The sequence below is a fragment of the Paramisgurnus dabryanus genome, chromosome 5, assembly GCF_030506205.2.
Source record: "Paramisgurnus dabryanus chromosome 5, PD_genome_1.1, whole genome shotgun sequence".
Taxonomy (NCBI): Eukaryota; Metazoa; Chordata; class Actinopteri; order Cypriniformes; family Cobitidae; genus Paramisgurnus; species Paramisgurnus dabryanus.
The window spans coordinates 49,695,312-49,722,512 of NC_133341.1; the positions used below are offsets into that span (position 1 = coordinate 49,695,312).

Consider the following 27,201-nt stretch of genomic DNA (forward strand, 5'->3'; position numbering starts at 1 on the left):
AGGAAGTGGTTATTGATTACACAGACATGGGGGAGAGAGTGGAAGGTAAACGTTATCTTTTGGTTTTCGTGGATGCGTTTTCAGGCTCGCCAGAGGCGTGGCCAACGGGGAGGGAAGATTAGATTTCGGTGATTTAGTGTTTGATTAACCAATACATTCCGCGTCACTGTTTTCCGCGAATCATTAGCTCAGACAACGGTACACATTTTAAGAATGCGGATTTGCAAAAGGTTGAGAGTGCACTGGGATTGCGTTTTCGTTTCGGTACCGTATACCATCCTCAGTCACAGGGTAAGGTCGAATGCATGAATCTCACGCTAAAAACAAAAATTGCAAAAATCTGTACACAAATGAAAGTGAACTGGGTTACGGCATTGCCTTTGGCACTTTTGTCTGTACGATCGTCCATTAACCGCATGACGTCATTTACACCATTCGAACTTTTGACAGGTCGCTCATTTCCTGGTCCGTTCAGCCTAGTGCACCCTGAACTGATTAATGATCTTGATCACAAAACATACTTTACCAAGCTGAATGTTCTTGTCTCAAGCTTTTCCAAACAGAAAACCATCTCCCCGGCACATCCAGACGCAGAAATCACTCCATCGGCAGAGTGGGTGCTTCTCAGGGTGTTTAAGCAGAAGTGGAATGAACCTCGTTGGACTGGAACATACAGAGTGACTGAGCGCACAACACATAGTGTCAGAGTAGCTGGTAAAGGTGACACTTGGTTCCATTGGTCTTGTTGTTCTCCTACAAACCCACCAGAAAGGTCGTTGGATACGGTAAGATTGGACCTGCAGGAACTGCAGGACCAAAAGGGGGAATCCAACACAGGGGAACAACAACAGGTTGACATTTCACAACAGCAGGTTGACATTTCTAAAAAGAACACAAAAGTAACACTCAAAGAACTAAAGGGGGACTTATTCAACAGTCCAGAACATGAAGCATTGGCTCATTGTATTGGCAAAGATTGTGCATTTGGGAAAGGAATAGCATTGGAATTCAGAAAAAGATACAGAGTAGACAAAGTAGTTCGACAACAGAAAACGGTGGGACAGTGCGCAGTAACACAGGAAGGGCAAAGAACAATTTTTCACCTGAAAACAAAAGAGAAAGCAAAAGATTCGCCCACATACAACACATTGAGACAGACAATAAAAGAACTCAAAAAACACTGTGAAGAACAAAGAGTAAAAAAGTTGGCTATACCCAGGATTGGGTGTAGTCTGGATAGATTAGAGTGGGAAAAAGTAAGGGATTTAATCAAAGAAGAGTTCCGAAACACTGAAATAACCATTACTGTGTATGTAAGGGAATAATAAGTGGGAAAAAAAGGGAGAGTGTGAAGTATTTTACTATTTTTGTGATTTTACATTTATCATTTTATGATTTTCGAATATTTAAAATTTTTATATTTTGAGATTTTTTCAAATATTTTACAGTTTCTATTTTACGATTTTTGAATATTTTACAATTTTCTATTTTGAGATTTTTCTAATATTTTACAGTTTCTATTTTACGATTTTCAAATATTTTACATTTTTATTTTGAGATTTTTCAGATATTTTACATTTTTCTATTTTGAGATTTTTCAAATATTTTACGTTTTTCTATTTCATGATTTTCAAATATTTGACACTTTCCTATTTTCAGATTTTAAAGATTTTACATTTGAATATTTTACAGCTTCCAAGTATTTTACAATTTACTATTTTTGGTGATTTTTAAAGGTGTTACATTTTACCAGTTTCATGAGTTTCAAGTATTTTACATGTGACTATTTTTGAGAATTTCAAAGATTTTACATTTTTCTACATATTGTGATTTTCAAGGGTTTTGCATTTTACAATATTTTATGATTTTCAAAGAACTTACGTTTTAATATATCCTTTTGTGAGCATTGTTGAAAATATTTGATGACATATATTCTTTCAGGAGTATTTTTGAAGACATCGTAACATCGTTTTGCATTTTTATAGATTCTTTTACAAAGGCATTTTGAAGATATTTTGAATTAACATAGATTGTTTTGCTATATAGTTGTGTTTGACAGTTTACTTTTAATGTGTGTTTTGAAGTTATTCTACATCCAGTTTAACTATATTTTACAGCCCTCATCCATCTTTTTACAACTATTTTATGATTCTTTTATTATTTTTTGGATGTTTCACAGTTCTGTCCCATTAGGTAACAGTTTTCTTTGGGGAATAATTAATTGATCATTGTAGAATATTGTCAGGCCAAAAGGGGTTATGTAAAACCACGTATGTGCGGTAGCGGCGATTTGACAAAAAAAATAATACAAATAATAATAATAATAATAATAATAATAATAACAATAATAAAAAAATAATAATAATAAAAAAAAATAATAATAATAGTATATACTATTGTTCTTAAGGAGGGAACATCGGAGAGCAAAAATGAAGAAGATAGGAATATTACTGGTAACCGCCTTCATAGGGATAACCAGCGGAATGTTGTCCATAGAAATAGATCCGGAAACTAAACAAACGATCTATTTCGATTTATGTAAAGTAATCGAGTGTGGAAACGATGAGGCAGCATGGCGAGGATATGATGTGTACGGTTGTCAGTGGCCCTCAAATGAAAAGCCAAGTGCACCTTTCTGTCACTCGTGGAAATTTGACGTACATTGGTATACTCAACCAGGGTGGGTGCCGCAATCTCCAACGTTTTTCAGTAAAGCAACTAAATCAATTGAACGGTACAAATTTATAAGGAGCATGACATTTAGGAGAGGGGTAAGAGCCAATGGGGCAGGAGTGAATCCAATAGTCATAGGAATACCCCCGTCGAAAAAATGGTTACCTATGTGGATAACAATAGGAATAGACATCACAAGGAAAGACCCAATAGGGTTACTGGAGATAAAAGCAAAGGAAGTAAGAGTGGGGGAGAGCCTGGCTGAAAAAGTAGAGAAGCTCAAAGATGATAAAGAGGCGGTGGTAGCATTCATAGCAACAGATGAGTTAATAAATGAGGAAGAGCAATGGGCAACGGAGATAGGTTATCAGGAAGAGAATAAGTGGTTGGATTGGGCGAGGTATACGGCCAGACAGGTAGGTGTCACAGAGTGCTTTGTTTGTGCTGGAGCAAGACCTAGTTTGGCGACCGTACCAATACAAGATAGAAACTGGACATGCATGCTAAGTTTATTTAATAAAGAGATAGCAGGGTGTGAAGAGTATGAGAGAGAATTCCCACCAACGGACAGGGCAATACCACCTGGAGGTACAGGTACATAAGGGGAAATATACGTGTTTTAGGAATGAGGAAAACCTAGGGGTGGATAGAGGAACGTTTGAGAAGGGATGGTGTAAAGACACAATAGTAATTACAGACACAATCTGGGCAGGTGAATTGGCTAATCAAAGTAGGTACAGGGCAGACATATGGTGGTTATGTGGAGACAGGAAGTTGCGGAGCAAGTTGAGAGGATCCTGGAAGGGAGAATGTACGTTGGTAAAATTGATAATGCCGTTCACAATTATAAAAACCATGGAACAGGAAAATAAACACAGATGCAAGCGAGATACGCCTGGAGGAGCATTCGACAATAAAGTATGGATAGATGGGGTAGGGGTACCAAGAGGGGTGCCGGACGAGTTTAAGGCCCGAGAAAAAATCGCAGCGGGTTTCGAGTCCATCATTTTCTGGTGGTCAACGTTGAATAAAAATATAGATTGGATTAATTATCTATATTATAACCAACAAAGATTTGTGAACTTCACAATTGACGTGGTAGAAGGGATAAAACACCAGTTGGGTAACACCTCATTGATGACGCTGCAATATAGGATCACGCTCGACATGCTCCTAGCGGAACGCGGAGGTGTTTGTTCCCTTATAGGGTCCGGATGCTGCACGTGGATCCCTAATAACACCGCGCCCGACGGCTCCATCACTAGGGCGCTAAACGGGTTAAAATCGTTGCAAAAAGAATTCAAGAAAAACTCCGGAATCGATAACCCATTCGATAGCTGGATGACAAAATGGTTTGGGCAATACAGTGCGCTGATCACTTCATTATTAATGTCCATCGCAGTGGCCGCGGCGATACTTGTAACCTGTGGGTGTTGTTGTATTCCATGTATCAGATCTTTGTGTAACAGGTGGATCGTGAAGACGGTGGAGGGAAAGGATCCTCCACCGTATCAGATGCCACTGCTGGGAGCAGTAGGGCTAAACGAGGAAAGGAGTCAGAGGTTGAACTCCTGTAAAGGAGATCAAAAGGGGGAATGAAGGAAAATTGGAACATCCCCACATCCGTATATCCTTGCAATATGAATATAAACAATTGCTTTGAATAATAATGATTTTATTAGTGTATTATTAACGATTGCATTGCCTTTAATCATAAGAATGTTAAGAATAGTTTTGAGTATTAACCTTTAGCATATAGTATTAAAGTTAGAATAGTCTAGCAAGCTTAGAGATAAGATTCCATTGTATAAGGGTTTAAATATTTGACTTTTAAAGGTCATGTGCAAATTTAGCAGGCTTGGAGTTTTTGCAGTATGTATGTATGTGTGTTTTTAACTTTTACTTTGCAGAGACAGCTGGAGGAACGAAAAACAGGATGTCGAGGCGGCAGGGTGAAATAACGGTCATAGTTGTTTGTGAACTTCTAAGACAGAAGTAAAACTTTCCATCGAACAGGCCCCCACCCCAACTACTCTTATATTTTGGGTCAGAGGGAAAGGCAGATCAGAGTCAACCGCTCCTCGGGGGACCTGTTTCTGCATTGGTATTGTGTAAAGACAGGGACAGTTTTGACCCAGAGCTCTGTAATATTTCATTTGAGACACTTATTAAAAATAATTTGATTTGAGTTACGTGTCTGATCTCCTCATTAAGAACATGCCGGACATTTAAAGTCCAACACACTCCGAAATACAATCAATGGTTGATAAAGCACAACAATTACCTGTCGAGAATAAATGTGACAAGCTCTGCATCCAGCTTGAAACCTTTAAAATCTCGTAGATTCCTCCACCTTTCAAATGCTGGTCCGATATTGATCCTAGTTTTATTACGGTCATGGTCGCTTTCTATCTTTGTTTCCTTCTTTTCATTGGTTGTTTTCCTAGCTCTAGTTGTTAACCGAGGAATCGGAATTTTGTTAGTGAATGTTCTCTCCGCCATCACGCTGCGTTCAAACCAAAACACCCGTGGAACTTCAGGCGGATGCACATGATAGTGTAACGCGCGTGAGGAGGAGGGGGATCTGTGGCGCGTGCCGGTACTGTGATTGACAGGCAGATTTTACACAGCCCTGCGCTGATTGGACCAAATGAACTGGCCTGCGCTGATTGGACCAAGTGAACCGGGAGCGGTGGATTTTTGCAAACAAATAACAGGCTCTAGGTGGAGCTAGAAGCACGGGTTTTTTCTTAAACAGTCTAATTTATGTTGTTCTATCGGAGCATAGTGTTGGTTTCAGTGAATATGATAAAAAATATGATCAAACAAGTTACCGACCGCATCTTAAAAAAAAATAAAAATTAATAATAAGGGGCAAAATGTCACATAAAATTAAGCTTATGATGGCAGCAAAGTCTAAGTCTAGTATTTAGTATTTTGTACCAAAATGTGCAATAGTGACAATCACTGAGGTAGTTTTAGAAATGTTTTTATTAAATTAAAAAATAAATAAATATAAAAAATTAATCTGTTAAACTTAAGCATTTGCTCTGTCACACAACATCAGATCTAACAGTCAAACAAGTGCTGCAGTGGTTTCTTTTGAGAAAATCTTCTTAAAAAAATAAAATGGACGTTACGTCAAGGAATGTGGAGAGTGTCAAAATAATGGTACCCTCAAATCTATTTTTTTACTTGTGGCATTGATTGGATCATTAGAAATAAAATCGATGTATCGATCCATATCGATGTTTTGTTACACCCCTAGCTGACATCCCAGCTAACAATTTTTGGTTCCTGAAACATTCCCCTAAGTTATTTTTTGGTTAGCCAGGAAAGTTTTTCTATATAAAAATAAACCGGTATTTTTAGGTTAGTAAAACATTCTCTAGACTAACCTTATGTCAGTGTTCCCCTAAAGTTCCCCTAACTTTCTTCTGGTGAGCACCACTGCACATCTATTAGTACATTCTATGTTGTGTTATCTATTATATCTATCTAAAATAAGTAAAATACAATTTAGAGGACTAAAAACTCATTTTTGGACAAATAAAAAAACATTTTAGGTTAACAGTTCCTACCATAGCAACAGAGCTGCCTCTCTGTTTTAGCAACATTCAAAATCTTCTGACATCATATTCTCTTCATAGATGTGTCAGATCAATCGGAAATAACTAAAATTTATATTTGTTCTCAATTATTTAAGTTACTAAATGAAGAGATAGAAAAACTATATAATGACTAAATAATGTTAGTCTCTGAGGTAAAAAGAAATTACTTAATTTTTAAAAGATGCAAGTTCACAGCTATTTTTGCTGAGCACAGGAGAAAGCATGTACTGGTATAGATCGGAGCTGAGAGAAGCGCAAGCAGAGGAGCGTGGGCATATCAAATGTGCCCAATAAGTTAATAATAAGTTTAATTATGTTTTTACTTCATTTCCACCAAAAAAACCAACCTACAACATTCTGGAAACATTATTTTATGGTTCCAAAAAAATAAAAAATAACCATAAGAGAATGTTCGGTACACTGTAAAAAATACTTTGCTGCCTTAAAATTTTTTGTTGAATCAACTCGGATTTACAAGTCATTTCAACTTACTATTATTTATCTTGACTACACTGAAAAAAGTGATTTTGGAGAGTGGTAAATATAATCTGTGGAAACCATATAAAATGTACATGATTATTGCAGCTAGCCAACGAATACTAACGTAATGGGTAAATTCTACATATGCTACCCATTCGTCAACAGTAAGAACCATCACATAGAAAAATGCAGTAAAATGTACCCCCAAACCGTGAGTTTTTTGCTTCAAATTGCACATGCGTCAGGACGTGTTTTTGAGTGAGTGTGGGCGACGCTGGATCCTCTCTCTGGCTGCCATCGAACAGCAAAAGTGAAGGTAAGCTATTTAGCATTTAGGAGTGCTGTATATATTTTTTAATTATGAGCAGACGTGGGTAGTTTACTCCATTACATTTACTTGAGTAAGATTTTGGAAAATATGTACTTTTACTTCGTTACACTGTGCGGCGTTCTTTCGTTACTGTATTTTAATTCATTACGAAATGTGTATTTTATTTTAAAATTGCCGTCTCGTGTTTCTGAGGCATTCATGATTCGTATGAGTCGATTCTTTACAAACTATTGCAAATAAATTAGTCTTTTGAGTCGATTCTTTACTAAGCAAACGGGCCAAAAGTTTTGAATTGGTTCGCGAATCAGTTTGAATGAATCGTTTAGATTGCTGCAAAACTTCACACGTGTACCCGCCATTATATACGTGCGACCTGTTCAGCAACCTCCAGAAATACTGTTTAGGCTACACTTGAAGCACATATGATTTAAATCCATCGATGATTGACGTCTGTTTGGCTGTATACTGTACTGTAAAATGTAAGTGCTTTGTTCTCACAACACACATGTGACAGAGATTCACAACATGAGAAACATGACTTTGGTTTAAAATCAGTTAAACTGTCAATGTCCTCAGAGTCAGACCATCTTAGGAGATTCTCTGAGTTTAGTTAAGCTTAATATGCATAGTGAATGCAAAACTCTGGCAGTTTACTTGTCTGATCTTTCAGATGTATATACTGTACATCAACATTGAGCTATAGTTAATTTTATAGAAATGCTTGTCTATTCTGTGTTTGTCTAAAGTATTATTTAATCTATACTGTTTGTGTATGTTGCAGTGATGATCTGTGTCCATTTTGCGTATTAAACACCCACCCGAATAACCAAAGGTGGTGAGTATTTGCATTATATTGAGGTAAACACAAAATTATCTGTAAAAATCTAACCCAGGTACATGTCTGATAATTTGTTTTGTGTAATTTTTGTTTTTATTTCTGTTGCAGGCAGAGTCTGTGGACACAATTTGCCCTATCTTCAGTTCCTCTTGTCTGTCCTCCACAAGCAGAGACTCACTGATAGACCACTGTTACCAGTTCTAGTGTTTACACATCCACCCACGTCCCCACCACAAGTGTATCCTGTACAGGTATGCAAGTTTTCCACATAAAATAAATCACATTGTCCTTAAAGGTATAGTTACCTTAACTATAGCCTTTAGTTATGGGAAAATGAATTGGAAATGCAAGTTGCAGGGCCGGAATTCAGTCTTAGTATATGTAAATCACTCCCCACTCCGCTAACAGTCTTATCACTAAATTATATCTCCCTACAGACACAGAACATTGAGGGAAAAAAAGAGATGCTGTTGTCTGCTGCCTCATTAACTACCTCGGTGAAAGACAAGAAGATCTTTTTCATGACTGCCAGGTATGTCATATTGATAACAGATTTTTGACTAACTCAAGGTATCCTCCTCTCGTATCCACCTTCTCCTTTTTCCTTCCACTCCCCCTCTACTCTCCTTTTAAACTGAAATATATTGAAACAGCATCTTAAATAAAATAAAAATGTGTATGCTTTTTGTTTGTTTCTTTTAACATGTACAGTAGGAATGTGAGGACTACACAGACAGAACAAAGAAGGTGATTGTGAAGCACAATGTCATGGCTGAGGAGGATCCATCAGATTTGTCTATTGTGATCCAGAGAAAACTAAGTGATGGAAGGATGTGGAAGCCGAACAAAGGCATGCATACTGCTGATGGGACTCATTTATGCAATCAACATCGAATATCCAAAGGAGCTGAAGAACACGTTTGAAGCTTTTCAAAAACTTTTTTTTGGAAATTGATGGAGAAAAACTACTGAAAAAGGTCCACAGCCTCAAAAATAAGCTCATGCAGTAGACACACATTTTCCCTCTTGTTCGAAGAGGATCTTTTGTCTGGACATACTTTTAATGGAGTTGTAATGGAGTGTAGTTTTATATTTTTCTTATTTTCCCTTATTTGCTCCACACACAGACACAAATCCATCCAGCCCACTCCATTACTCTGTGATTTCCCCCAGATTGACAGAAAAGGAATACCAATGCAAAGTTATAAAACAGGGGCCATTACTTGAAATTGTGGTGTAAAGCTGTTGTGCTGCACTATATTTTGAGTGTTTCACAGGATTTTTTGGATTAAAAATATTGATCTGATGAGCCATCTAAATGTCTTTATTGTGGGGGGTACATTTTACCTTTTCTGAATAAATAATTGTTATTAACTATTAACTGATTTGAAGAGATAATTTTTACCTAATTTTAATGAGTAAGTAGCTGTTGAATATATACATAAATGTGAGGTATTGTTACCCAATTTATGCAAGTATTTAATAGCTTTTTACTTGAGATAGCTTATACTCAATATATGGGATTAAATCTACCCCACCAAAGTCGATGCAAATTGTTACCTCACATTTATTGGGTAAATTCTATAGATTAGTTTTTACAGTGTAGAGATGAGTTGTTATAACTACAGGTGAGTTGTTATAACTTATAAATTTAAGTTGACTTTTCTCAACTATATTTTATAAGTTGTGACAACTAATTTCTGTTGACATGACTTGTAAATCGAGTTGATTTAACAAAACATTTTAAGGCAGCAAAGTTTTTTTACAGTTGTTTGTTATTTTTTATTTAAAAAAAAACACCCTGCAGCATTAAGGGAACTTTATTTTATGGTAAATGTTATGATTAGAAACATTATTTTTAAGTTATTTAACTCTTTCCCCGCCATTGACAAGTTATCTTATAAATTAAGAAGACAAAACGCTTCCCTGAAGAGTTTTTACAGTAATCCATATTTCCACTACTATCCACTAGGTGGCGCTCTTATAACTTACACTGAAGCATCCACTGATGATAAAAAACTGTATGTTTTCAGAATGTGATCTCTAACAAAAGTCCTTTACAAAAATACAATTATTTATTTTATAAAATTCAAATGTCCATTCAATATATTAAAGTTTCATTCCATATATTAAAGTTTCATTCAATATATTCAGAGTTTAATTTAATATATTCAAGTTTCATTCAATATATTCAGAGTTTCATTTCATATATTCAAGTTTCATTCAAACTATTCATAGTCTCATTCCATATATTCAAGTTTCATTCAGAATATTCATAGTTTCATTCCAAATATTCAAGTTTCATTCAATATATTCAGTTTCATTCCATATATTCAAGATTCATTCCATATACTCAAGTTTCAATCCATATATTCAGAGTTTCATTCCATATACTGTATTCAAGATTCATTCCATATATTCAGACCTTTTCATTCCATATACTCAAACTTCATATTATAAATCCAATAATTTCCTGAAGGCATGCCATCATATATATATATATATATATATATATATATATATATATATATATATATATATATATATATATATATATATGTATATATATATATATATATATATGTATATGTATTTATATATATATATATATATATATATATATATATATATATATATATATATATATATATATATGTATATATATATATATATATATATATATATATATATATATATATGTATGTATATGTATATATGTATGTATATGTATATATGTATGTATGTATATATGTATGTATATGTATATATATATATATGTATATATGTATGTATATATATATATATATATATATATATATATATGTATTTATATATATATATATATATATATATATATATTATGTATGTATGTATTTATATCGCTGTTCTTCAGATTGTTTTGAAGTGGTTTGTTTTAATCCGAATATTCCATATACTCAAACTTCATATTATAAATCCAATAATTTCCTGAAGGCATGCCATCATATATATATATACATATATATATATATATATATATATATATATATACATATATATATATATATATATATATATATATATATCTATCAGAGCATGTGAGCGGTGCGGAGCGGTGTGACGCTCCGCTAAATAATCCGCTCTACTGTTCAAGCGCTCCACTCAGTCGCTCACCGCCCAAGCAAGCGCTCCGTTAACTTTCCGCTCACGCTCGGAAATAAACCAATTCCCGCTCATATCCCACTCCGACATAAAAAAATATTAAGTAAGCCTAATTGTTTTCTGTACTGACGTTCTTGGATAATTGCATTTAATTAAAGTATTAGCTAATAAATCGAAGTTATGTACAGTTGTTTGTTGGCTATTAGACCTAGTTTAACTGATACGGATATAATAAATAATATTATATAAATATATTATTTGAAAAAACTAAAATAAATTGAAGAACAATTTCTTAACAAGAAGGTTTTTAAGTGCGAATTTACATTGCATGGTAAAAACAGAACACAGTGTCTTAAAGAAATTAAAATTAGACTGTATTTATGAACCTGTAAATGTACAAAACGACAGAGGTGTAAAAAGTACTCAAAAATGTTACTCAAGTGAAAGTACAAGTACTAAGTGTAAATTTTACTCAATTAAAAGTAAAAGTATCTGGCCAGAATCATACTTGAGTAAAAGTAAAAAGTACCACATTAAAATTGTACTTGAGTATTAAAAGAGTAAAAGTAACAGGAAAATTTTAAACTAGAGTTTCTTGTTTAAGCTTTTAATCTCTTAAAACATGAAGTGAATGCACCACATAAGGTTTTATCCTGCTTTACAACTGTTTGTATTTAATTGTATTTCAACTATAAAACAACCTAATTTCAGTATCCAGCATGCTACTCAAAGTTTTGAAACCCTCGAATTTAACTAAAGCAGAAGCTGATTTTCAAAATTGAGTATCAAGCATCTCACAGACAGCCAGTGCAGAAAGAGTTATTAGTTCTTGTTCACACTGTCAGTCCAAATCTGATTTTGGTGCATATTCGATTGCAGAGCCGGACAGTAACGGAGTACATTTACTTGAGTACAGTACTTAAGTACAATTTTGAGGGATCTGTACTTTACTCGAGTATTATTTTTGGGGAGTACTCATGACTTTACTCAAGTACATTTGACAGGCAAATATTTTACTCTTTACTCCACTACATTTCTATCCATAACTGTGAGTACCCGTTACTTCTTCTAAAAAAAAGGAAAAAAGAAAAATCTCAGAAACCCTCGATTTGTTGTTTCCCTTTTCTCAAACGTGATTGGATTGTGCAGGCGCCACTGATTGGGACAGCCTATCAGCTATCACCTTCAGCTTTCCGCCAAAGTCCTTATAGTCAGATTTAGATAAGAGAAGAAACCATGGATAAGAGATAAGAGAAGAAACCAATGGATGAAGACACAGCAGGTCCATTCCGGGAATGTGACAACCCGTGGCTCCACCTCGCCAGACTATTTTAATTTTCTAAACAAGTTAATGATAGTTTTCGCTTTAAGTGTTTTCTGTGTTTACCAAAACAAAACTTCATCACCGCTTACAAAAATTCGACCCCTTGAGAGCAGCAGGGATCACTGGTGATCCCGGATTATTGTTGTTCAAAATTCATTACTCTTCAAAACATCAAACTCTTACTTGATCTGGACAAACTCAGCATCACAAGACAGGTATAAGACTCCAACTGCGACATTTGACCACAGTTTGTGATTAAACTGGTTTGCAGTGACATTAATTTCTGAATTTATGCCAGGAGTGCAAAATAATTAATCTGTAATGTTCATTATTTTGAATAGAAATCATCACTCATAAAACATTCATTCCCGTCTTCCCTGGTTTATTTGTATTCAAATACATAAAATATACAGAATCCGCCAGGGCTATTAGTACAATGGTGCGCATATTTGGAGAAATATTAGTAAAATATTTAGTCTTACAGAATAAAATTTCTATTCATTTTCCACTGAATTATGCGATCTGAAGAGCTCAAAGAGCGAACGGAGTGAGATGTGTGTCTCCTCTTCCTGATTCGTGTCAAATTTGATCTCAGAGCTCTATCATTTGCTGTACAGCTGTCAATCATCTCACATGGTTCAATGTGCACTGTGGCAGTAGCAATGCAAAATTTAAAAATGTACTCTTGTACTCTTGATACTCAAGTACTTTTAAAAACAAGTACTTTTTACTTTTACTTGAGTAGACATCTGACTGCAGTACTTTTACTTGTACTTGAGTGAAATTTAGCAAGGGGTAACTGTACTCTTACTCAAGTAATGAAGCTGTGTACTCTGTCCGCCTCTGTTCGATTGGAACCCAATCACATTTAGAACGTGTGAACGGCTAAAAACCACATGAAATCTGTTTTTTCTTTTCTGTTTCAAGCTATATCCAGAGGTGATTTGAAATACTTTTCAAATCACATTTCCAGAAATACATTTAAGTCTGACCGCTCTGATCGTATTTTTGTAGCTTTTCGGTTACGTCATGCTGTTGCGTCACGTAAAATGTAAACACGATTGTTGTGCCAGTGTGACGTCATTGCCATAGAAACAGTGCAGTTAATCCAGAAAATTGCAAAACCCTAGAGGACCACAGATCGGATCTAAACAGTGAGTCTGTCCAGTCAGACATGCAACAAAATCAGATTTGAACGGACAGCGTGAACAAGGTCTTAGTCTTGATAGAGAGGCTGCAAATAGCAGTGAACGTGAGCAGAGACTTCCTGGTATCTGAAACTCAGGCCAGATATCCATCCAACTCTTTGCTGGCTTAATGTGTTGTCGGTTTCAAAGAAGCGAAAAAATCTTCATCCGACGAGCCCACTCGCGAGTCTCTAGCCCTTTCCCCGTCCGAGATACGGTGGTCCTTTCCCCGATTTTTTCCACGGCTGTAACTCGGGCACCTTAAGTCCCCTCGGGTATAAGCGACCCTAAGGCATCCAAGCTACGGTCGTGGGAAAATCAGGGGAATGGCCGCTGTATCTCAGCCGGGGAAAGGGTTAGAGCGTCTGGGTTGGCTAAATGTAATTAAGTAAAAGTAAAAGTACTGATTTTAAATTGTACTCAAGTAAAGTAAAAATCCCCAAAAATAATACTTAAGTACAGTAATCAAGTAAAATTACTCAAGTACTTTACACCTCTGCAAAACGAATGCAATACAGAATATTTATTTATGGCATTTTCAATAGTATATTGTTAGATAAATTAACATGTATCTATATAGTATGAAAACGAATAAATCATTATTTTGGCTAAATTCATCTGGATAGATCATTTTAGTCAGACTAAACATTTCATCATTTCAGAACAAGAACAAGCTTAAATGCTATCTATAACAACTTACATTTTATCCCAAATGTTACATGGTCGAAAATATGTAGAAATATAGCCTATACGAGAACAAATTACAGAACAAAAATGTTTAGCTCACGCGGACTAGGGGTGGGAATCGCTTGGACCCTCATGAATCGATTCAGAATCGATTCTTAGGGTCCCGATTCGATTCAGAATCGATTATTGACGTACTAATTTGCATATATATGACGTCATTACGTCACATTTGCTCTCAAAGCCAGGTTAATGTTTGCGCTTTTGCTAGTAGTCTCTAAACTGTCATATACTGTACTTTAATGCAACTAAGGGATAAATAATGCCATTCTTATATACATATATGTCCTGTTTCTGTAAGACATTAAAACCAGTAAAAAGTAATTAAACGTGACATATTAATTCTATACGTTAACCGGCATTAACTTCCACGAACTGACTAACGTTAAGCGTCTAATCATCATCATTATACACAGTGATTGGCAGTATTACTGTATTTATATAATGCAGCGCAACCAGCGACTGAATAGCAAATGTGCATATTTTACAGAAGTATTCATGTTATATCTAAACAGTCAGCGGATGGTTTTGGGCAAGGGTGTCCAATACGTAGATCGCAAAGGCAATCCCGGTAGATCACACATAATTAACTGCTGCTCCACGAGCGAAATTGTCATTATGGTCTTTTAGAGTAATTGTGAAACACGCAGGTCTTTTTTAAATGCTGCGCCTTCCTTCTCAACTGTGTTTTGCCAGGCCACTGCAGCTCAGTCGTCTTTAACTTCCAAAAATTCACAAGGATGCGCATTCTTGCCTCACGCAGGAGCAGATGCACGCGCACTGTGTGTGTGAGCGAGCAAACGAGAGAGAGAGAGGCAGCGTAGCGCTGATTTGTATGCTTCTGATACAGTTGTAATTTTCTAGTTTGTTTCACTAAACCGCATCTCCGCTATTTTAAGGAGTACTCGACATGTACTCAAAAAGAATAAAGTAATGGTGACAGCCCTAAATTCAGTGTAGAGATATATGCAGTATAATCCTAGAAGCATTTAAAGTGTTCTTTCTCTTCTGCTCTTGTAAGCTCCGCTATGCGCTTGTGCAGTGCGCGCTCTCTTAAGTTGTCCGTGTGAAGCACCGCTCCCCCAGTTGAGTTCCGCCTTTTGGTTCTGATAACGTCACATTATTATATTTTGTAAACTAACATTTAAGAATCGATTCTTGAAATTTGTGAATCGATTCAGAATCGGCCCACGTCCGAATCACGATTCATCTAAGAATCGATTTTTTTTCCAACCCCTAACGCGGACCGAACGAAAAGCCGTTAATTAAGCGGACTCTCTGTAAAATAGAGGACGTGCTGAATCAGTCGAGTCTGCAGATTATCATCAATGTTTATAATGTTCCACGCAGATACTGTTGATGAAAAAATGTAATATCTAAATGTCCAGTTAAGTCAAGTGTTCAGTCAGTTAATACTAAAGGCACCGGCGTTTTTGGCTACAGCTTCCTCATCCACGGAGTGGCTGCTGTACATACACAAAGAACTATAAATGTTTTTATTTTAAGTGGTTTTAATGCTGGTAAGCAATCAGTTATATTATGTACAAATATATTTGTATTTGTGTTGATCAGTTAGATTAAAGTTATTTTAATCTTTAAAACTGCATCTAGATGCAGACGACGCTACAGTTATTCTGTCATCTTAGTTTCATTTCTTTCATTTATATATAAGGCTGGCGACTTCATTAAAACAATATTTGAACTCCATAATTATTGCTAGCCATTTTTACAGATTCTCGAACTAGCAAATTACCAAAGGGCATTCTGGGATGAGCGAGCGGTGCTGAGCGTATTGAGCGAGCGGAGCGGAATTTTCGGAAATGCGCTCTGCGCTCTGATGGAAATATTACCGCACCGTAGAGCTGAAGATCTTTGCCCGAACCCGACGGGACCCGTCGGGACCCGACGGGCTCGGGCGGGTTCGGGCTTCCTTTCTAACATTTTACACGGGCTCGGGGCGGGCTCGGGCTTGCGCTCCGGCTTTGTGAGGTAAATGAGCGGTCAAGTTCAATCAGTAGCGCAGGATCGCGCTGAATTCATTTACAGTGGATTGGATTTAATGATTTTCCTCATCAAAAACATGTAGCCTAATCTTGGTGAGTAGGTTTTTCAATGTATAACTAAATATGAATCGAGTCTTAAATACATAATTTAGACAGAGGATATAGACTAATGTTGGCAGTAATGGAGAGAAGTGCCGACGCAAATCCCGCGGAGCCTTTCTCTTAATTTCGTTATTGCCAAATACCCATCTTAATTCAGAATGTATTATCTTAATTTAATTCGTTAAGAAATAATAATTTTATTGGCATATTTATAGTGTATTGCATAAGCCTATTTAGAATGAGATGTTGCAATGTTACAGATGACTTATTTTATTTCTTTGTTTCAACTTCCAAGTGGCGTGTAGATTATTAGTCATGAATAAATAATGTTAAAACCTGTGTAAATTTCTCATTCTTGACAAAAGCTGTGTGTGTGCGCACATTTAAATAATGTCGGGCTGTAAACGGGTTCGGGCTTTTAAATAGCTGTCAATCTAAATGTACGTTCGGGTTCGGGCTGCATTCTGTCGGGCTCCGGACATTTCGGGCCTAACTTTTAAGGCCCGATTACAGCTCTACCGCACCGCTCAACGCTCCGCTCCCGCTCCGCACCGCTCACATGCTCTGATTATGTATGCATGTATTTATATCGCTGTTCTTCAGATTGTTTTGAAGTGGTTTGTCTTAATCCGAATATGTGTATCAAATACTTTACCATTATGTTTTTATGTTTTTCTATATGGATATAAACAGTTATATGTATCACTTAGTGTACCATTGTGTGTGTAGGAAAATTACCAGCATGCATTGCAATTTGTTCAAAAAGTACATGTTGAAGGTCTACATGTCGAGGGTAGGGACAAAAGACCTACAGTCCCAGGAATGTGACCACCATGTGTTTCTATATGATATAAACCATATGTTTCTTCATTTTACAAACCCTTTGGAATAGAAGCATATGCTAAGGTCAATGTAAAGGTCATGGATTGCGTGCGAAGACAGGCTTAAATACTGTGGTACAGGGTAAAGGTTTTCAGTGAGTCTTGGAGTTTTTGCAGGACTGCTCAGCTTTTATTTGTCTGGTTAATAAAAGTCTATCTTTTGAAAATGAAACCTACAACATTTTATTCTTAAAGAACCCAAAAAGAAAACCATAACAGTTTCAGGAATTTTCATAATAATAAAGAATATTTTAAATGATTGTGTTTGATGAGTGTTGCTTTTTTAAATGAACGTTATAAACGAGTCAAACTCGTATTGATTTTAGATTGATAAGGACTTCCTACTGATCACGGAGCCGTAGTAAAGGCACAAGCTATGCATGAAACACTGAAACTGAGCCTTACGATTCAGAATTGATTTTAGACAGGTCTTTTTAATGGGAACGCGATGCATCGATGCACATCCCTAATATGTATGTATGTATATATATGTATACACATATGTATGTAAATGTTCTCTTTTTATCACCTCTCAAAAAGCCAAGATGATGGCGTTTTTGTAGAGGACTTTTGATAGAGATCAGATTTAGAGCGATCCTCAAAACATACACGGACATACAGCTGTTTGCCCTAGGGCGATATTTCCTGGTTTTATACGTTTATAAGCCACCTGGTGCATAATAGTGGTATTGCCGATTGCCGGAAATACTCGTCATTGGCGTTTTCTCTTAATTGACGAGTTAACAAATTAAATAAACATTTCATTTAATTAGGTTAAAAAAATCTTACCACAGCAGTTTAACGTTTATAACAATCAAAAGCTTCTAACATCATATTCTCCTTATATAGACGTGTATGTCCGTGTATGTTTTGAGGATCTAAATCTGATCTCTATCAAAAGTCCTCTACAAAAACGCAATCATCTTGGCTTTTTGAGAGGTGATAAAAAGAGAACTAATGAAGGTAGGATGAAACAGTTTTTTGTTTGAAAGCAGATGGTCTGTTCTTTCATTTGATATATTGTATGTTTATATATTTAAAGAAAAACATTTTCTGGAAGGCATTTAACTTTTGTGAAAATCATGAAAAATGCTGGGGCTGGCGGGCAACTTAAAAAAAAACAATGGCAGGGAAAGAGTTAAGTGCTACAGTATAACGGAGTCCCCAGTCCTTCTATAAACCTAGAAAATGTGAAAAAGAGCAATAAAGTAGCTTAGTTTTGGTAAACCATTCTTTGCAAGTATGTGAAAAAAATAACAATAATTAATAATAAATAATTTGGCTCCCCTTTTGATGTCAGAAGGGGATAAAACCGCTAATTTGCACTATCCAACCACATCACTGCCATTTAGTGCCTTGATCAGCTCATTTGCATTTTAAAGGACACACCCAAAAACGGCACAGTAATATATATATATATATATAATTATCTATATGGTATTTTAAGTTTAAACTTCACATACATACTCTGAGGACAGCAAAGATTTGACATCTTAAAACGAAACTATATTTTAAAGAATTCCATGAAGAGGATATGATGTTCGAAACTTTTGATTGTTGTAAAAATAGAAGCTACCTATCCTTACACTGTATTAAAATATATTTTATTTATTTATTCTATTATACTGTTATTGGGGGGCTGAGCTCCCCTAAAATGAAAATCCTAGAATCGCCCCTGGCTAAGGGGCTAAACTGATCTGTTAACCTAAAGTGAATGAAATGTTTATTTATTTCTCAATACGTTTTACCTCAGAGTCTAATATTATTCTAGCGATTTATATTTTCTTTCTTCATTTAGTAACTTATATGTGAGAACTAACATATATTTGAGTGATTCCCATCTATATGAAGAGATGATGTTTTTGATTGTTGTAACTTTTAATAATGGAGAGGCAGCTGTGGTAAGATCTGTTGACCTAAAGTGAATTAAATGTTTATTGCTTTTCAATATATATCTGTTTTAAGTAGGGATGTAACAGTATTATATATTTCGTGGTATTGCGGTATAAAATTTTTCCGGTAGCGAAATGGTAACATGATTCGGTAAAACGTTAGGTCTTTCCGGCCAAGTGGAGCGAGTGGAGGGACCTGGGAACTACAATTCCCATAATCCCATGCGTGCCACTCTGATGCCTCTCTACAAGTGGAGCGACAATGGCGGAAGCAAAAGAAATGTGAATTTTAAATCTGATGTGTGGAAAAAATTTGCGTTCGCTGTGACAAGAAACGAGAAAGGATAAAATGTGATGGACATAAAAAAACGAGTCTGAGTAAATCCATGAATGAGAAGAGGGTGTATGCCGTTTCTCAATTAGACAAAACAATATACGATTAAATAAGAATAATAGTCAACTTGAAAAATGTTATTATTCTAAAAATAAGACGGTCTTCATGACGTATGCAGCCTACAAATGCGACCTATGGAGGCTGCAGACTTCCGATTGGGAAACGGACCCCTGTATTGAGTGAGCTGACCTCAGCTCTAGTCCAGCTACACTAGTAAGCTGCTATTTTCATTTTTACTGGGTTGTTTTTGTTTTCAGGAATTGACCCATCTTAAAACCGATCATCTTTTCTTGATTCTAAAATCACAACTGTTGCTTTCATAGGAGTACCAAGCATTAGCATTAATAATAATAATAATAATAATAATAAAACTAGGTCAATTGAGGGAGTGACTCGGTTCCTAAAACCTGACTGATTGGGAGTTGTTTAAAGTTGACAAACTGAACTGAAACTGTATTTTTTATTTTATTACATGGTCTATTTAGTTTTGTCCTTTTTATGAAAATTGTAAACACTACACTACACTACACTACGTACATTGTAATGTTCAGTTTTGTTTAATAAACACTTATGGCAGTTTTCCCAACTCTTCATTAGTTTTTTTCCCTTCATGTAAATGGTTCAATAATTACCGTACCGTGGGCATCATACAGAAATATCACAGTACCGTGATATTTTTTGTTGATACTGTTACATCCCTAGTTTTAAGTCTTCTTTATTGTGCTTTAGTCACTAGTTATTTATATATTTGATAATATATCAAATTCATCAGATGCATGTGCGTTGATGCAATTACGCATCTGAGTGAAACTTTACGTCTGGTCTTTGTTTGTTTAATGGTCTGACAAGTTGTTAAAATTAACTCTTGAACAAATACCTTGTTGAAAAAAGTCTGTGGCACTGCTCAGGTGTTATGAGAGCCCAGGCTGCTCTGACAGTGGCCTTCAGCTCTTCTGCATTGTTGGGTCTGGCAAATCACATCTTCCTCTTTACGATAACCCATAGATTTTCTATGGGGTCAAGGTCAGGCGAGTTTGCTGGCCAATTAAGAACAGGGATACCATGGTCCTTAAACCAGGAAGTGGTAGCTTTGGCACTGTGTGCAGGTGCAAAGTCCTGTTGGTAAATGAAATCTGCATCTCCATAAAGTTGGTCAGCAGCAGGAAGCATGAAGGGCTCTAAAACTTCCTGGTAAACAGGTGCGTTGACCTCAGAAAACATAGTGGACCAACACCAGCAGATTACATGGCACCCAACTTTACACTGTACCTCAAGCAATGTGGATTATGTGACTCTCCTGTCTTCCTCCTGACTCTGGGCCCTGATTTCCACAGGAAATGCAAAATTTACTTTCATCAGAGAAAATAACTTTGGACCACTCTGCAACAGTCCAGTCCTTTTTGAAGGCGAGACGCTTCATTTATACATTTAAAATAGGTTTTGTTTCACCATCCTCTCCAGGGTGCGGTTATCCCTATTGCTTGTACACTTGTTTCTACCACATTTTTTCCTTCCCTTCGCCTATCTATTAATGCGCTTGGACACAGAGCTCTGTGAACAGCCAGCCTTTTTTGCAATGACCTTTTGTGTCTTGCCCTCCTTGTGCAAGGTGTCAGTGGTTGTCTTTTGGACAACTATCAAGTCAGCAGTCTTCACAATGATTGTGTAGCCTACAGAACTGGCTGAGAAACCATGATTAGAGTGTGGAACCAGGTGTCTTAAATATTGAACCTTTTCACAATATTATAATTTTCTGAGATACTGAATTTGGAATTTTCCTAAGTTGTCAGTTATAGTTATCAAAATTAAAAGAAATAAACATTTGAAATGATTTGTTTGTGTGTAATGAATTAATATAATATACAAGTTTCACTTTTGGAATGGAATTAGTGAAATAAATTAACTTTTTGATGATATTCTAATTATATGAACAGCACCTGTATAGTACACATTTTACACAGTAACGTAAGCTCTGTCGTTTTGATACACTTTAGCTATGATTTGAACTAAGGTAATCTACTTGTTGTTTATTAGGGGTCAAGCCCAGAATGGGCGAAGACCCCTATTGTATCTGTTAGTTTTCTTTTCCTTTTAGGGGTCAAGCCCAGAATGGGCGAAGACCCCTATTGAAACTGTTAGTTTTCTTTTTCTTTTTAGGGGTCAAGCCCAGAATGGGCGAAGACCCCTATTGTATCCGTTAGTTTTCTTTTTAGGGGTCAAGCCCAGAATGGGCGAAGACCCCTATTGTATCCGTTAGTTTTCTTTTTCTTTTTCTTAACTATTATTATGTTGGCTTGAACATACTGTTCTTCGATCTAAGCTTATTATTATTAAGTTGGCTTGTGAAAGCCAACTTACTGAAATGCTATTTAAACTTATTATGTTGGCTTGACAAAGCCAACATACTGATATTGTATTTAAACTTATTCTTCTTCTTCTTCTTCTTCTTCTTCTTCTGAGACTAAAATTTCTGCGGCTAACTCGTCCGACAGCTTTCAAGCTACATCCACGAAATTTTCCACGGACATTCTGACTGGTCTAAAGAAGTGTGCTATATCTTTTTGACGGGATCCGACTTACAGAATTCCTAAAACGGGACATTAAACTTCGGAAAAGTCCCATTTACTTAACATTGCGACAAACTTTGACGGGTCATAGCTGCAAGCGAGAAATTTGTAGAAACTTGTGGGTTACCACTTTTCAAGAGGCTGGCAGGCACTGTGAGAACATACCTCACATTGGGGTGTAAGCTGTACCCCTTGGGTGTAATAGGCCCCCAAAATTCCCCATTGACTTATAACGGGGCAGGAAACATGCCCATATAAGGGAATAAAAGCGTCCCAGATGGAATATCTTCGCTTTAGAGTGTCATAGAGACATGGGGGTGGACTCATTTTACTCAGGCATCTAATCAGTCTCTCAGGATCGCCCCATAGCTATTAAGCCACGCCCCTAGCAACCATTTTTGGGTACCCTAGCAACATATCCCATAGACTGCCATTATAAAATGCCCAGATGGATATCTTTGCAGTACAGTGTCACAGAGACATGGGGGTGGGCTCATTTTACTCAGGCATCCAATCAGTCTCGGAGGATTCTTATTGAGGTATTAAGCCACGCCTCTAGCAACCAAATATGAGCACCCTAGCAACATAATAAACAAAGCCTTATATCTCTGGATCCGAAAATCATAGAGACATGGGGGTTGGGTCTTTTGGTCATGTTAGCCTTATGCTAGCTCCATGCTAAGTCATACTAGCTTCATGCTAGTTTCGTGCTAGCTTTATGCTAATTTCATAATAAATCATGCTAGCTTCATGCTAATTCATGTTAGCTTCATGCTAATTCATGTTAGCATCGTGCTAGCTTCATGCTAATTCATGTTAGCATTGTGCTAGCTTCATGCTAATTCATGTAAGCATTGTGCTAGCTTCATGCTAATTCATGTTAGCATCGTGCTAGCTTCATGCTAATTCATGTTAGCATCGTGCTAGCTTCATGCTAATTCATGTTAGCATCGTGCTAGCTTCATGCTAATTCATGTTAGCATCGTGCTAGCTTCATGCTAATTCATGTTAGCGTCGTGCTAGCTTCATGCTAATTCATGTTAGCATCGTGCTAGCTTCATGTTAATTCATGTTAGCGTCGTGCTAGCTTCATGCTAATTCATGTTAGCGTCGTGCTTGTTTCATGCTAATTCATGTTAGCGTCGTGCTAGCTTCATGCTAATTCATGTTAGCGTCGTGCTAGCTTCATGCTAATTCATGTTAACGTCGTGCTAGCTTCATGCTAACTCATGTTAACGTCGTGCTAGCTTCATGCTAATTCATGTTAGCGTCGTGCTAGCTTCATGCTAATTCATGTTAGCGTCGTGCTAGCTTCATGTTAATTCATGTTAGCTTCATGCTAATCATGCTAACATCAATCTAGCTTCCTGCTAATCATGCTAGCATCATGCTAGCTTCATGCTAATTCATGTTAGCATCATGCTAGCTTCATGCTAATTCATATTAGCATCATGCTAGCTTCATGCTAATTCATGTTAACATCATGCTAGCTTCATGCTAATTCATGTTAGCATCATGCTAGCTTCATGCTAATTCATGTTAGCATCATGCTAGCTTCATGCTAATTCATATTAGCATCATGCTAATTCATGCTAATTCATGTTAACATCATGCTAGCTTCATGCTAATTCATGTTAGAATCATGCTAGCTTCATGCTAATTCATGTTAGCATCATGCTAGCTTCATGCTTATTCATGTTAACATCATGCTAGCTTCATGCTTATTCATGTTACCATCATGCTAGCTTCATGCTAATTCATGTTAGCATCATGCTAATTCATGTTAGCATCATGCTAGCTTCATGCTAATTCATGTTAGCACAATGCTAATTCATGTTAACATCGTGCTAACTTCATGCTATTTCATGTTAGCACAATGCTAATTCATGTTAGCATCATGCTAGCTTCATGCTAATTCATGTTAGCATCATGCTAGCTTCATGCTAATTCATGTTAGCATCATGCTAGCTTCATGCTAATCATGCTAGCATCGTGCTAGCTTCATGCTAATTCATGTTAGCATCGTGCTAGCTTCATGCTAATTCATGTTAACATCGTGCTACCTTCATGCTAATTCATGTTAGCATCGTGCTAGCTAATTCATGTTAGCATCGTGCTAGCCTCATGCTAATTCATGTTAGCATCGTGCTAGCTTCATGCTAATTCATGTTAGCATCGTGCTAGCTTCATGCTAATTCATGTTAGCATCGTGCTAGCTTCATGCTAATTCATGTTAGCATCGTGCTAGCTTCATGCTAATTCATGTTAGCATCGTGCTAGCTTCATGCTAATTCATGTTAGCATCGTGCTAGCTTCATGCTAATTCATTTTAGCATCGTGCTAGCTTCATGCTAATTCATGTTAGCATCGTGCTAGCTTTATGCTAATTCATGTTAGCATCATGCTAGCTTCATGCTTATTCATGTTAGCACAATGCTAATTCATGTTAGCATCATGCTAGCTTCATGCTAATTCATGTTAGCATCATGTTAGCTTCATGCTAATTCATGTTAGCATCATGCTAGCTTCATGCTAATTTATGTTAGCATCATGCTAGCTTCATGCTAATTCATTTTAGCATCATGCTAGCTTCATGCTAATTAATGTTAGCATCATTTTAGCTTCATGCTAATTCATTTTAGCATCATGCTAGCTTCATGCTAATTCATGTTAGCATCATGTTAGCTTCATGCTAATTCATGTTAGCTTCATGCTAATTCATGTTAGCATCATGCTATCTTCATGCTAATTCATGTTAGCATCATGCTAGCTTCATGCTAATTCATGTTAGCATCATGCTAACTTACTGCTAAACATGCTAACATGGTTACTTTTGGTATCATGTTTACGGAAAGTAATAATACTAAACTAAACTTGTTTTAAATTTCTCTCAATCTGTTTTAAACGTTCAGGCTAGGCTTTGTCAAGCCAACATAAAGTTTGTCTTCAAACTTTTCTATCTAGTTAGTGGTGCTTGCATTTATGCAAAGCATCACTATTACTATCTTGCATACTTATTATTATTATTAGTGGTGCTTGCATTTATGCAAAGCATCACTATTACTATCTTGCATACTTATTATTATTAGTGGTGCTTGCATTTATGCAAAGCATCACTATTACTATCTTGCATACTTATTATTATTATTATTATTATTCTTCTTTTTCTGGACACTTTTTCGGCGCGTAACTCGTCCCGCACGGTTTAACGTAGTCCCATGAAAGAGGGCTCAAATCGACCGGATTATTGAGGAGAGGTGTGCTATGACTTTTATAAGCGATCGGGTGCAGGATTTCTGAAAGGGGGGCAAAAAACCACCCGAAAAATCCCATTGACTTAACATTGCGCCCAACTTTGACGAGTCATAGCTCCTCTCAAGGATTTTGTAGAAACATGTGGGTTACAACTTTTGAAGAGGGTGGTAGGCTCTGTAAAAACATGGATTACAATGGGGTGTAAGTTGTACCCCTGGGGTGTAAGAGGTGCCCAAAAATGCCCAATGAAAAGTCAATGGGGCAAAATCCCATAGACTTACCATTGCAAAAATTTTGACAGGTTATAGGTACGAGTGAGGATTCCTTAGAAACATGTGGGTTACTAAATTTGAAGAGGGTGGCAGACTCTGTAAGAACATGGATCGCAATGGGGTGTAAGTTGTACCCCTGGGGTGTAAGAGGCCCCCAAAATTTCCCATTGACTTATAATGGGGCAGGGAACACGCCCATATAAGGGAATAAAACCGTTCCAGATGGGATATCTTTGCTTTACAGTGTCGTAGAGATAAGTGGGTGGGCTCATTTTACTCGGGCATCCAATCAGTCTCTCAGGATCATCCCAGAGTTATTAAGCCACGCCCCTAGCAACAATTTTGGGCACCCTAGCAACATCTCCCATAGAGTGCCATTATAAAATGCCCAGATGGATATCTTTGCACCACAGTGTCATAGAGACATGGGGGTGGGCTCATTTTACTCAAGCATCCAATCAGTCTCTCAGGATCCTTAAAGACTTACTAAGCCACGCCCCTAGCAACCACTTTTGAGCACCCTAGCAACATAAAATTCAAACAGTTATATCTCGGCATCAGAACATCGTAGAGACACGGGGGTTGGACCGTTTTACTTGTGACTAGGCGTGTAACAATTGGGCACATCATTGGCCACTCCCAAGCCACGCCCCTAGCAACCAAATTTGAGCACCCTAGCAACTGAATAAACAAAGCCTTATATCTCCGCATCAGAACATCGTAGAGACACGGGGGTTGGACCGTTTTATTCGTGACTCGAAGGGTAATCACTAGTTAATGCCAAGAGGTGTTAAGCCACGCCCCTAGCAACCAAATATGAACACCCTAGCAACGGAATAAACAAAGCCTTATATCTCTGGATCCGAACATCATAGAGACATGGGGGTTGGGTGTTTGGGTCATGTTAGCTTCATGCTAGGTCATACTAGCTTCATGCTAGTTTCATGCTAGCTTTATGCTAATTTCATAATATATCTTGCTAACTTCATGCTAAATAATGTTAGCATCATGCTAGCTTGATGCTTATTTATGTTAGCATCATGCTAGCTTCATGCTAATTTATGTTAGCATCATGCTAGCTTCATGCTAATTCATGTTAACATAATGCTAGCTTCATGCTTCTTCATTTTAGCATTGTGCTAGCTTCATGCTAATTCATGTTAACATCGTGCTAGCTTCATGCTAATTCATGTTAGCATCGTGCTAGCTTCATGCTAATTCATGTTAGCATCGTGCTAGCTTCATGCTAATTCATGTTAACATCATGCTAGCTTTATGTTAATTCATGTTAGCTTCATGCTAGTTTTATGTTAATTCATGTTAGCATCATGCTAACTTCATGCTAATTCATGTTAGCTTCATGCTAATTCATGTTAGCATAATGGTAGCTTTATGCTAATTCATGCTAGCTTCATGCTAATTCATGTTACCATCATGCTAGCTTCATGCTAATTCATGTTAGCATCATGCTAGCTTCATGCTAATCATGTTAGCTTCATGTTAATC

At 36.7% G+C, this 27,201-nt stretch overlaps 2 protein-coding genes and 1 long non-coding RNA gene across 3 annotated transcripts in view; 2 read left to right on the forward strand and 1 right to left on the reverse strand.

Moving 5' to 3' along the window:
• LOC135774486 (transmembrane protein 272-like) overlaps positions 1-27,201 on the reverse strand; it is a 154,181-nt gene that overhangs the window by 41,554 nt on the left and 85,426 nt on the right. The gene's annotated exons all lie outside the window — the stretch shown is intronic.
• On the forward strand, positions 306-1,325 carry LOC141282204 (uncharacterized). The gene has a single exon (XM_073814780.1). The coding sequence runs from the start codon at positions 306-308 to the stop codon at positions 1,323-1,325; it is 1,020 nt and encodes a 339-aa protein (XP_073670881.1).
• On the forward strand, positions 6,798-9,456 carry LOC135774582 (uncharacterized). The gene is made up of 5 exons (XR_010543745.2): positions 6,798-7,080; positions 7,877-7,930; positions 8,042-8,184; positions 8,371-8,465; positions 8,645-9,456. It is a non-coding gene; the product is annotated as an uncharacterized lncRNA (long non-coding RNA).